Raw genomic sequence first — 12,932 nt, 5'->3', positions numbered from 1 at the left:
AATGCTGAGTGTTTGTCAATTGTGACATTTTCTCTTGGATATTATTCTTGTTGTCGTAAACAAAAAGTGATTACTTTTGACTGTAATTGTACGGATGATCACTCATCCCTCATACTGTGTAAGAGCATACAGTGTAGTCCTGTTCTCCTTGCAGTCGATAATGAGTTTGCCTGAAGTGTGGTAGATGTGTTTTGGTGTGGCTGTGTGAATCTGTGCAGTGGTATGTAGCATGTCAGCTGTTGACAGTGTGTTCTTTGCCTAGCTATCCTCCATGTTGTGACCTTCTCTGTTTTTGTCCTTTTCTAGAAGCTGAGGAACTGTACCAGAAACGGGTGCTGACAATAACTGGCATTTGCATTGCTCTTCTAGTAGTTGGCATCATGTGTGTGGTGGCCTACTGCAAAACCAAGTAAACTTTTCTTTTTTATACATATGGTTGTTGATCAGGGCTTCCCTGTTGACTGTAGCTTCTACTTCTCTGAGCACAAAGTTTTAACTGGGTTTTTCCACAGTAGAACTGAATAGACAGCCCAGTGAACAGTGCTCTATGGTTCAGACAAGGAGGGTGCAGCTCTCCGTGTCAATCTGCAATGCAAAAATAAGACAGGTATCTAAAAGATTCTCTGAAAGATCTCTCACCATTCATTTGTGATTCATCAACTTGTAATTCATTTATTACATACTTCTGTTTACTCCTGGCTGGATGGGAGCAAACCCCAACAGTGGAATTGTGTTTCTGGCCAGCAGTAAATTTTAAAGATCAGCCTAGTTTGTTTATACTCAAGAACAAGATTAACAGTGCTAAGAGTTACTAAACTGCAAAGGCCAAAGAACCAAGTGTGAAAGTGCTCCCAATGAAAAAGTAGATGCTTTAATGCATTCCTTGAGTCTCTGTGAATTACTGGGGTGATTCTCAAACATGCACAAGACACTGTGGACCATAAATTATACTAAACATCAGCAGGATTTGTTCTGCCAGAACTTCTGGTTGTCCTTATAAATCTTCACACCAAAACACAGAAAACCCTTATCGTTTGTATATACATTTAGATTTACTGTTGCAAGGCCTGACTAGCAACTGGGTTGTTAGTTTTCCTTGCAAGGTCTACCAATAATGAATGTGTTAAAAGCTTGAGGTGGGGGATATCATTTGTCCCTTCAAAGAGTGCAGCTACACACATGCAGCACCTACCCACAACCTTTGCACCAATGGTCAGCGGGGAACTGAGAACCACTGAACGTAAATAAAGAATCAGATCAATTACTCATTTTGGAAATGGCAACAGCCAAACCAGAGTAGCTAAACAAAATATTTTGCAATCCAAAGTTCATTTGAATTAGCAAAGGCATCTCCACGACTTTAAGCAAACATTTAATCCGGGTTCTGAGGAACAGCTTTCATACAGAATACCCCCATAGTGGATGCTGTGTCACAGTTAGTCCCAGATATCAGCAATCACTGCTAGCCAAAACTGAAGTGTTTTCAAACACACCTGGTTGGAATGAAAGTGAGCTGCCAGTTCATGGCCCTCCAAATGCAGCACTGACACCAGACTGCTATCAGTCGGATGTTCCCCACAAGCCATTTCTTCCCAATATAGAAAAAACTAGTGGAAATCCTGGGATGGTGTCAGGAAAACATATCAAATAAGATTAAATGGCTTCAGTTTTGTAGGTCTCTTTACAAGAGATGCTACTGGTCAAATCCTAAGGCAACATATTCTGGCACTGAGTCCCAATTTAGAAAAGCTTTGTTTGCAAGTCACTTGCATTAGGAAAAGCTCTTTAGTATTAGCAAAGCACTTGTTATCACTCCCATTATTCTTTCTCCTCAGTTTACTGGATTAATGTTTTTAGCTAGTATTCTTTTACTACAGAACAAATGGCACACATTGAAGTACACGAAATGAAAGTATAATGATCACTGAAGTTGGAAAGCAGTGTAGAAATATTACAGCAGTAGATTCCAAAGCAGTAAGTGCCAGGATATCAGCCGCATAGACACTGAATTGAAACTCCCTCAAAAACTCACTTTATCTACCAGCTTGAGGGAATTAGGTCATCCTCAAGTACCATCAACACAGCTCCAGGGTCCCATGAAAGGGTACTGTGAAATCAGGTTAAACTTGTCTTTGCACCTTCTGAGCCCATGCTGGCCTTTTGGTAACTGCTCAGATACCTCTCTGCCATGAACTCTCCATTCACCTTAACCACCCGTGCATCTTAATATCATGCCTGGGGAGCTGTGACTTATTTATCCTCCAAACACAAAGCCCATGTGGACCTCAGACTGTGTCCTGCTGAGACAGGTACATATTCTAGGCAGCTGTGTCTACTTACACCATTCACGTAGAGAAACATAAATCAAATGTCTTCTACCATCCAGGCCCAGACATACACTTAGAATATTTAAAATGCAGTGTGTCAAGCTATTTGTCTTTAAGTTTCCCGGCTATCAAGCTTCAGCATATTGTTCACCTTCCCCCTACCCCTCCTTTTTGGGAAACTTGAAATCATCCCCTTGAGTTCAAAACAGGATTGAAAATGTTTATGTCCTACAGTATCCTATCCTTCCAAAAATATCTGCACTTCTGCATACAGCTTAGGGAATTGAGAATATTTCAGCTCTTACCACAGCCAAGGTCATATGCTCTCTGCAATGTATTGGAACTTGCATCCTCCCTTCACTTTCCTGGATTCTGTGGCAGGATGGTGCTGAAGATAACACACAATAAAAGTGTCTCAATCAGCCAAAGACCATTATCTTATAGAAAATACTGATGATTCTTTTGAATGTGTCAACAAACCTGGCATCTGCCTGGTAATTACTAGGTTTCAGAGTCAGTCTGATGTTACTGTAATGAAACCTTCCAGAGCTTCCAGGATGGCTGCAGTCTCAGGCATACCTCATACACCCACTCACTTGGTACTATTTCTCAGGCTTTCTTGGCACTCTTGGCTTCTTTAACATGTCTGTATGTAAGGAGTATGTCTGGGGTAAGGATATGAATCCCATAGAAAAATTATGTAGCTGCAGTATCACAAATTAGCCCCAGTCTTAGCCATGCTTTTAAACTTTGCCACTGTTAGACGCATCAGCCTACCTATGAAACAGAGGCAAAGCCAAAGAGAAAGCAGAAAGCAGGCCTCTGGTATGCCTTGCCACTACTGCCAACAGCCATGGGCAGGCCCTGAAGTGGAGGCCACCCTGTATTGGGTGGCAGCTCCCTGTGTAGCAGAGAAGTGAATGCCAGCGAGTTGTCAGAAGTCTGATCATGGCTGTGGGCTGGTGGCAAGGTGATGGGATTAAAATCCTTCCTACTTCCCTTTGGGGTGCACTAAAGAGTTTCTCCAGAGACAGAGCATGGCTTGGAAATGGCCTCTTTCACCCTCACACGTTTTCATGTCCCTCTGTGGCCTGATGACTTCTGGACGGGTGCCCACACATCTCTCCCTTCTGCAGGTCCCCACAGCTCCAGCTGCAATTAGTGCTGTGATCTTAGGAGTAACTCTGAGATCTTGCAGCGGTGGGGAAAGTTCTGGCAAGAAAGAGTATTTTTATTATTGTTATCATCATTGTTGTCGTGCTGAAAGATGCAGCTGCTTTGCTTTTGTCTATTAAAAACAATTCTGTGTTTCATGTACAGGAAGCAGAGGAAAAAGTTGCATGACCGCCTTCGGCAGAGCCTTCGCTCAGAGAGGAACAATGTGATGAACATGGCGAATGGGCCACACCACCCCAACCCACCACCAGACAATGTCCAGCTGGTGAATGTAGGTTTTACTGCCCACATTTCAGCCTTGTTTGCCAGTGCCATGGCAACTGCCATCCACAATATGAACTCATGCTTCAGGCTCCTCAACACTGCTTTCCAAGGAGCAGTGCTAGTTGTGATGCCCACTCCAGTTCTCCACTCAAATGTACCAGCAATGCAAGGCTTTTTACACAGAGAGAATGGAAAGAGTTAGACACTATCAACTTCTGCATCAGCTTAAGTTTGTGAAAAGCTAGGAAAAAAAGCAGCTTCTTGGGTAAAAGCCTGAGTGAGGTCCTCACCTGGACAATACACTGGCTGGGGATAAGTGGCTTGGGCCAGTAATCCACAGGTATCCCCTTGCCTTTTGTCCAAGCACAGCGTGGAAAGAACCATTCAGCACCTAAACCTTTATATAAGCCTCTGGTTCTGTTAAGGCTGCTAGCTTTATCTAGGGCCAAGGCACATTTTTAGAAGAACTCAGCTTGTAATATTTCCCCTCAAAAAAAACTAAATCCATGCCCAGATTTTTAAAGGAAGGGAAACAAGGAGTTTACTTAGGGGAAAATTGTGATTCCTACAATAACCTCCAAGCGTTTTATTCAGGAGATTGAGCCTCCAGCTCCACCTCACAAGCCTTTGGGTCATTCTGGCAGTCACTCCTTGTGCTGCAGCCATTGGCACTGAAAATAGCTATTTCCTGCCCAGATATCTATAGTGCAATGAGCAGTTGCCATTGTTAATTAACTACTGCTGTCTTGTCCATCGGACATCTGGTACCAATGTGTGGATTACCTTTCTGTGTCTCCATCCACGAGGATTTCTCATTCATTTCCTACATATGTATGTTGTTCATGACCTGATTATGATGCAGTCATTTGCTAATTTTCTTATTTCTTTCCTTCTATTTTGATGTTTGATGTGATATGTGTACATGGAAGTGCTTGAGTGTGTTAGTGCAGTTTCTGCCTGTATTTGGGTGAGAACGTTTGTGCTCTTGTGTGCATAACTGTGTGTGAGGATATGCTGTAAATTCTGTTTTATAAAGTTGACATTTGTATGTTGTTTTTTTATAGCAGTACGTTTCAAAAAACATAATCTCCAGTGAACGTGTCATTGAGCGAGAAACGGAGACCTCGTTTTCCACAAGCCACTACACCTCAACAACACATCACTCCACGACAGTCACCCAGACACCTAGCCACAGGTACTAGATTGGGAAGTAAAGTAGCACCCGAACTATCATCCTGTTGTTGCAGCAAAACAGAAAAGATGGTGTTTGTTTTTTTTTTTTTTAAACAAAGACAAAAACAAAAACAAAAACAAAAAAAAAGGAAAAGGAAAAAGAAAAAGAAAAAGAAAATTCTAAGCTCCTTTTATAGTGTTTTTATTTTATGACTATGATGTCACGTCACCTAGATAATTATCTTTCCAGGAATTCACAAAGTGTTTTATTGAGTGAATGCCATTCCAGTATTTTTCGGGTGAATTTCAGTATTTGCCAATTGCTAAATGAGTGACAGCTCTGTTTAAAACAAAAGACCAGTCTCTGCTACTGGAGACAAGAATGTCCTTCTTCTTTACTTTACCCACACATAAAAATTTATGTCAGTGTACATGGATTCCTATAATTAAAAAATAATTACCAGCCCTAAGGCTGTGCTGCACATCCAGAGCTGCATAAGAATCCTTGCTTTCCCCTGATTAAACTTCTCATCTCACACTGCTCCTTTTTCATCTTTTCCTTCAGCTGGAGTAACGGCCATACCGAAAGCATACTCTCCGAAAGCCACTCTGTGCTCGTCAGCTCCTCAGTGGAGAATAGCAGGCACACCAGCCCAACAGGGCCACGAGGCCGCCTCAATGGCATTGGTGGGCCAAGGGAAGGCAACAGCTTCCTCCGGCATGCAAGAGAGACTCCTGACTCCTACCGAGACTCTCCTCACAGCGAAAGGTACCACACACGACCTACCTCACTGCTTCCAGATAGCAGGGTCTCCCCAAAGCTTTCCTTGCTTGGAACCATAGGAGAAAACCCAACAGTGATGCTTGTGTAGGGCATACCTTCCCTCTTTCATGAAGATGGAGACCTTGGTAGTAGTTTGAAGTCTTGGAAAAGCAATTATTCGCTTCCTGCCTCTGTTCCTTATAGCTGCAGTTCACATTTGAATAAGCACCACTAAGTCATTTTTCAGAAATTTTCAGTGTGAGGCAAAAATGGATTTCTGACTGATTCTTGGTTCCTGAGGAATTTTATCAGACACAAAAGATAGGGAGAAATGAATGTATTGAACCTTAAGAGGGTGATAAGTACTTCTAAGAGTACAGATATTCAGCTGACACCTACTTTCTGGAAGATTCCAGATCCTAAACCCATTATCTCTTTCGAAAATTCCCCTTGACATTTTATTAAATAAAAGCAAAGAGCACAAACTGCAAGCCATAAGTACTGAGGTCATTATTAGATCAAGAGTAGCCAGAGGCATAGCTGGCCAAGTTTTTTACAAAGAAAAGTCTGGAAGACTTATTTTGTCAGTACCTAAGTTCAGCTTTAAAGTGAACTAGATGCAAGAAAACTTTCACTGAAAAAATGTTTCTGGGTTTAAGGCTGAGAAACAGAAAGACTGAGGAGAAACAAGACATTTGAAAGAGGGCTTTTCTCCCAGTAATGTGACTGAAGAGAAAAAAAGCAAATGGTACTAGATCAGTACTCTGAGCACTGTGAAATCACATGGGGTTTTGATATTGTGGGCTGTCCGTGATGTCAAAAATGCAGCCAGGAAATCCACAATGAGACTAACTTGTGTAGGAGACTTACTGTGGTTTCCAAAAGAATGAATGTGCATGTACAGCAAAACCCATTTCAGTGGTACTGCTGCTACACAACGAACAATTGCTTAGCAGCAGGACAGTGGACCACAGATAAGGACCCTCTGAACATGATTTGTGGGGACACAAAGGACAGCAAACTGTCTCTCTTATATAAAATTTATCTGGAATTTGCCGTGCAGCTCAGTTTTCAAGATAGGAGGCTCACACGACATAAATAGCCATAGCCCTTATCCAGCAGAGTACCTACTCAGGATTAACTCTTAGCTGTGTGAGTAGCCCCACTGAAATCAGCGGGGTCACTCATGCAGGGTGAAGCTCAACGTGTGCTTTGCAGGATAAGGACCTAGAATATTAAACACTGCACTGTCCCCTACCTAGGAACCAGATGGGGTGCACTGCCACATGCCCACCAGCATCATGTAATGCAGCTTTGTGTATTTGAACTTACACATTTGGAAGCACAGATCATTCAGCATTCCCATGCCAATGGCCTTGGAGATGAGGAGTTACACCCTAACACAAGCTGCATAGACTGTAGGGGGAGAAGGAGGTGTTTTCATTGAGAATGAGTAAGGTGTTCTGTCAATTATGATGTTTCTTCAAGATTACACTACAAGTGAAATTGAACAGCATTTCTGTGATAATTCACCATGCACTGGTGGCATAGCCTGCACCTGAAATGGTTGTGAATTTGGCATGACAAAAATAGTTCTCCAGGCTTTCAATTAGGCCTTTTCTATTTCTAGCAAGCAGGAAATATGTGGCAGATGATTTCTGAGAGATGGATTGTATGCATGTGTATATGAGGGAGAAAATGAGAATTACTTGCAACTAAAAATGATTCTGAAACATAAAGGAGCATATGAGCTGACAAATGACTTCCTGAGGCAATCAAATGTTGAATTAGCAAATCAAGCCTGTGCACGTCCATCCTCCAGGCCCCCAGCTCCCTCACAATCTTGAAATGAAATGGAACAGAATTTAAGAGGGTCTCTTTTGCGTGTCCCTATTCCTCTGTTGTATACCATGTCATAACCATGAACAGAGGCCTCAAGCATGCATATTTTATAAAGTCCTTAGCCATCTGATAGGAGAGGGCTTGTAAAATGCTGTCTCTGCATGACAAGCTGGACCATATGGTGAAGCTACCAGCACATAACTGGTTAATTGGCTGAATATGCATGCACTCTAATCCCTTTTCACTGAGCCAGTATGGTTGGCCAGAAAGCTGGATAAATCCATCACCTTTTAACCTTCCTTTCAGGATAGGCTAGAGCTGCCTGTATTCAGCACCTGCACCTCAGCTTGAGGGCAGCAGCTTCTTAGTGCTATCCTATTATACTGTGTGGAACTACGCCAGAAACATGTGAATGCATGACACACAGCATGAGTAATTTACACTGATGGAAGCGTGCACATACATTGCACTGAATGCTTTTAACTAAGTACATTAACAGTACTAGATCAGCTAAACTCCAGTGTGTCAAAGCTATACCAGCTGGAGAGGTAGAAAGGCTTTGGTTTTTCAGACAACACCTATTTTAAAAAGTGAAAGAGATAAAAAGCTTACTAATGCAAGGAGAAATAAATAATAATTTCAGTCAGTGCATAGACCTATTAATTTCCATCTGCTCTCACTTGCAACCAGCTTGATTAATTCCCATGTATTCCAGATTTGGTTTGGTTTTTTTTTCCGTGTTCCTCAGGTGGTGTAAATCATGTACTTCTACTGAAACAGATTTACCCCATTTTATCACATCCGTTCAGTGTCTGCACTGGTTTCTCTTATCCAGTAACTCTTTGTTTTAAACAGGAATATGCTGAACTGAGTCAAAAGTTGGATGAGAAAGTTTGATTTGGATTTATTTTGGTACTTTTAGACTCGGATTAATAGACCACAAATGAACTTCATCAACTGCAGCCATGTAACTTGTCACAGTTGGCCTATCTATGAGAAGGAGATAAGTTTGGATAGAGCTGAAACTCAAGCACGTGAACACAAGATAAGACCAAAATGCAAATCCAAACCTTGCGAAATGTCATGCTGGGCATTGCTCCCTCAATCAAGAAGTTTCAGGCCTCATGAATCAGTGTGACCTAATAGCATCACAAAGAGCTCCACTGATCCAAACAAGCTCAAAGTCCTCTTCCTTTGAGACAAGCAGCAAGGCAGCACCAGAGTTTCACTTTTATATATCACCTTTGACCACACTCCATCCTGCAAAAACTTAAGAAGGAACAGGTGCAAATTTTGCAGAGCAACAATTATCAGTAAGCAACACCATCCTCTCTATCAGCATTTATTCCCAGGTGGGGACAGCTAATGCATCATATTCAGACTTGTGAAGCTACAGCCAAAGCCTTCCATGTGAAGCTTGGATATAGTCAAAATAGGCAAAAAGATAAAGAAAAAAAACCAACACATGCTAATATGTAGTAATGACATTAGCATGAAAAATAATAATAATAATAATTTTAATCCTACAAAACCCAAAGTAAAAGTTGTAAGGATTATACTGCACCAAGTCAAAAGCTATCATTAAACAAAGAAACAAAGAAACAAACTTAGAAAGCACTTAGATGTTCTGTGTTGTTTCAAAACAGAGGTAATGTTGTAAGACAGTAGCTGCAATGTGGAGGTGATTTAACAAGTGCTCAGACTGATGCAGTGCCTGTTGCAGCTTGCTGGGGTGAGGAATGTCCACTTGCTTTTGAAATGCTTCAGGTTCTGTACTCTCTAGTGTCCACCTCTGTAATTAAACATCCTACTTCTCATGCCGGATTCCTGGGCTTACCTCAGGTACTGTGCAGTCATATTTCTTTGCAGATAGGCCAGCCTGCCAGGGGGGCTAGCTGACAATGCACTGAGCAGCAGCGTGAAGCTCTCACAAAACCTAGTGATTAAAATTAACAGAATGTTGCTCCTAATTTTGCCCAGAATTTACTTCTCTCCTTAAGCTGAGACAGTCTGGTTACCAGAAGAGGGTGAAGCTGCGAGAGGATCATCCCTCAAATCCCTTCCTTTCTTTTCTCTTATTCATTTGTATGTACCCCAGATTCTTCCATATCTCTGATTCCCACTGCTGGATTCATTCCAGGAAATAATTCTAACAAACAATTTATAGTATCTCCATGGATCTTTGGAGGTGAATAGTTCTGGGGACTTTGCTCAGTTCCTCCTGCTCTGAAACATTTTTCACCATAGTTCCAGAAGTCAGAGGTTTTATAGGCTAATATGATGTCATACTAATAGCAAAAAGAATGTCTCAACACTAAGGATGTACATGAGGATGGTGAGGCTTCTCAATGGTTCTCAGCCATATTCTCCACAGTACACATAAGTAGCCATGTTCATGCGTCACTGCTTGTGTCCACAACTTTCTCCTGTCTCTTTTATGTCAGGTATGTCTCAGCTATGACTACACCAGCTCGCATGTCACCCGTTGATTTCCACACTCCGACTTCTCCCAAGTCCCCTCCATCTGAAATGTCACCACCAGTTTCCAGCTTGACCATCTCCATCCCTTCGGTGGCAGTGAGTCCCTTCATGGATGAGGAGAGACCGCTGCTGTTGGTGACCCCGCCGCGGCTGCGTGAGAAGTATGACAACCATCTTCAGCAATTCAACTCCTTCCACAACAATCCCACCCATGAGAGCAACAGTCTGCCACCCAGTCCTCTGAGGATAGTGGAGGATGAGGAGTATGAGACCACACAGGAGTATGAACCAGCACAGGAGCCTCCAAAGAAACTCGCTAACAGCCGGCGGGTGAAAAGAACAAAGCCCAATGGCCATATTTCCAGCAGGGTCAAAGTGGACTCCGACACAAGCTCTCAGAGTGCTAGCTCTGAGAGTGAAACAGAAGATGAAAGAATAGGTGAGGATACACCATTTCTTAGCATACAAAATCCCATGGCAACCAGTCTGGAGCAGGCCGCTGCATATCGGCTGGCTGAGAGCAGGACTAACCCAGCAAATCGCTTCTCCACACCAGAAGAGTTGCAAGCAAAGTTGTCCGGTGTAATAGCTAACCAAGACCCTATTGCTGTATAAGACATAAACAAAACACATAGATTCACATGTAAAACTTTATTTTATATAATGAAGTATTCCACCTTTAAATTAAACAATTTATTTTATTTTAGCAATTCTGCTGATAGAAAACAAGAGAGGAAAAAAAAAAAAACTTTTATAAATTAAGTATACGTATGTACAAATGTGTTATGTGCCATATGTAGCAATTTTTTACAGTATTTCCAAAATGGGGAAAGATATCAATGGTGCCTTTATGTTACGTTATGTTGAGAGCAAGTTTCGTACAGCTACAATGATTGCTGTCCCGTAGTATTTTGCAAAACCTTCTAGCCCTCAGTTGTTCTGGCTTTTTTGTGCACTGCATTATAATGACTGGATGTATGATTTGCAAGAATTGCAGAAGTCCCCATTTGCTTGTTGTGGAATCCCCAGATCAAAAAGCCCTGTTATGGCACTCCCACTCTTATCCACTTCACCAGGAAAAAAAAGAAAAGAAAAAAAAAAAGAAAAAAAAAAAAAGAGAAAAAAAAGAAAAGGAAAAAAAAAGCTGAAAAAATAATGAAAAAAAAAAAAAAGCCTGTTTTCTTCTATAAGACATTTTATTTGCTTTCTGTATATGAAAAGAGTTTTGTCTGCTCTCTGTCAGCCAAAAGGTTTGCTTTGTTGAGCACTGGGGTAATAGTAGATCCAACAGCATGCTACTATTAATTACAGCAGGATAACAAACAAAACAAACAAACAAAAAAAACCTGCATTAAGTAATGTTATTTATAGAAAGAAAGTAATACTGTGATTTTAAACCAAATATATTATTAATCAGAGGTCAGCTTGTAATCACTAAGAGCTGCCATTTCATTATTTTCCAGATATTAATTGTTCTAGTTATCCCTTAGAAAATGGGTTTAGGTTAGCTGAGGCTTTGAACCCAATAATCTATTTAAAATCTAAAAAATTTAAAAAATATTTAAAAAAAATAAAAAAATAAAATAATTTAAAAAAAAAAAGATTTATATTAGTTTAAGTTAATGGGGCAAATATTATAGCAGATATCTGTAACTAAGCAAGGAAGAGATCTAGCTGGAAAACAAATGCCACTAATAAAAGTGCAATCAGTTTTCACCTCTATTTTTTAATGTTGATTTTTAAAAGATGATTTATTCCCTTTTTTCCCCTCAATTTTCTCCCTTTTCTTCTCCTCCTCAAAAAGAACCCTGATAAGCTTCTAGCAATACCTTGTTAGCATTGCTTTTAGAGTAAGGGTTGTTCTTGGACACAGAAATTACTTTCAGGGAAGAATTTATCTGCTGGATAACAGTAAAGTGGTAGGAAGAAGGAAGGACATAGCAAAAGCATGGAGTCCATTTCTAGCTGCTTTTATTGACTCCGTTGTTTAGGGTGGAGGAAACAAGGCTGATGTAAGACCATATATGAAGTCAAGCACATGATTTGAGTTACAGCCGTACTATGAGTGGCTATTAGATATGAATGTCTATACAGACAGTGATGGCCTTGAAGTCTTTGACTATAAGAGTGCTGTCAGTGCTGGAGCTGTTGCATCCGTTCAGACAGAAGCAAATGGCCTCTTTTGCACTGAATTCCTATCAGTTTAGTCAGGGTCACTCTGCTTCTTCTCTTCTTTTGATTTTTGTTGTGTTCAGTTGGCACAGCATAGACTCAGGATTGATGTGGAAAACAAATGTTTTTCCTAGACTCCGGGGATTCTGAAAATGAGAACATGTGTTCTACAGGTATTACTGGACTCTAAATAAGAGCCATGTCAAGAGAACAAGAATTTCAGCCAAACTACGCTCATCCTTTGGGCCACGTCCTGGTCCCAGTTAAATGAAGAGAAATAAGTCAAAGAAATTTTTGTGATATGTACAACCAAGGAACTAAAGTCCTGACTCAGTAAATTGTTCAAGCATATGCTTATGCTAATCCCAGCAGAAGTTATCTTCAGCATGTGCTAGACTCCCATTGATGCATCCGGTGTATGCATAAAGTTAAGCATGTGCTTGAGAGTTTTGCTGAATACAATGTCCTGTTGGTTTGAGATCTGAAAGCAAAGTCTAGTAAATGAAGCCCTTTATCAGGAGGATGAAAATTAGCTAGTTTCTCATAGTAGAGATGAGGTGCGTCACACTATTAACATGGAGGAATCCATTTAAGGACCAGATTCAACAGAACAACAATAAACTCAGAAAAGGAAGAAAATGATGATGATGTTGAGTACTAGGATGTTGGTGGTAGAAGCAAAAGATCAGTACAGCTTTGGGCTACATGGTGGCTGAAATAGCACTGATTATTTG

At 41.0% G+C, this 12,932-nt stretch overlaps 1 protein-coding gene across 12 annotated transcripts in view; it reads left to right on the top strand.

The window, feature by feature from the left end:
* The window catches only part of NRG1 (neuregulin 1), a 170,371-nt gene extending 158,623 nt beyond the window's left edge, over positions 1–11,748 (top strand). For 8 of the 12 annotated variants that reach the window (XM_085528920.1, XM_085528919.1, XM_085528918.1 and 5 more), the window contains 5 exons: positions 307–409; positions 3,648–3,774; positions 4,832–4,962; positions 5,506–5,709; positions 9,990–11,748. In XM_085528920.1, the coding sequence (XP_085385046.1) occupies positions 307–409; positions 3,648–3,774; positions 4,832–4,962; positions 5,506–5,709; positions 9,990–10,641 (1,217 nt within the window). In that variant the 3' untranslated portion in view covers positions 10,642–11,748. The remainder of the gene's footprint in view (positions 1–306; positions 410–3,647; positions 3,775–4,831; positions 4,963–5,505; positions 5,710–9,989) is intronic. The other 4 variants (XM_085528921.1, XM_085528917.1, XM_015849619.3 and 1 more) reach the window with 2 other exon arrangements.
* Positions 11,749–12,932: the final 1,184 nt, after the last annotated feature.

Source organism: Coturnix japonica, chromosome Z (genome assembly GCF_054131305.1).
Source record: "Coturnix japonica strain WE chromosome Z, WE-NBRP24, whole genome shotgun sequence".
Lineage (NCBI taxonomy): Eukaryota > Metazoa > Chordata > Aves > Galliformes > Phasianidae > Coturnix > Coturnix japonica.
The sequence above is the reverse complement of the archived record's forward strand: the minus strand, read 5'-3'. Positions and strand labels throughout refer to the sequence as shown.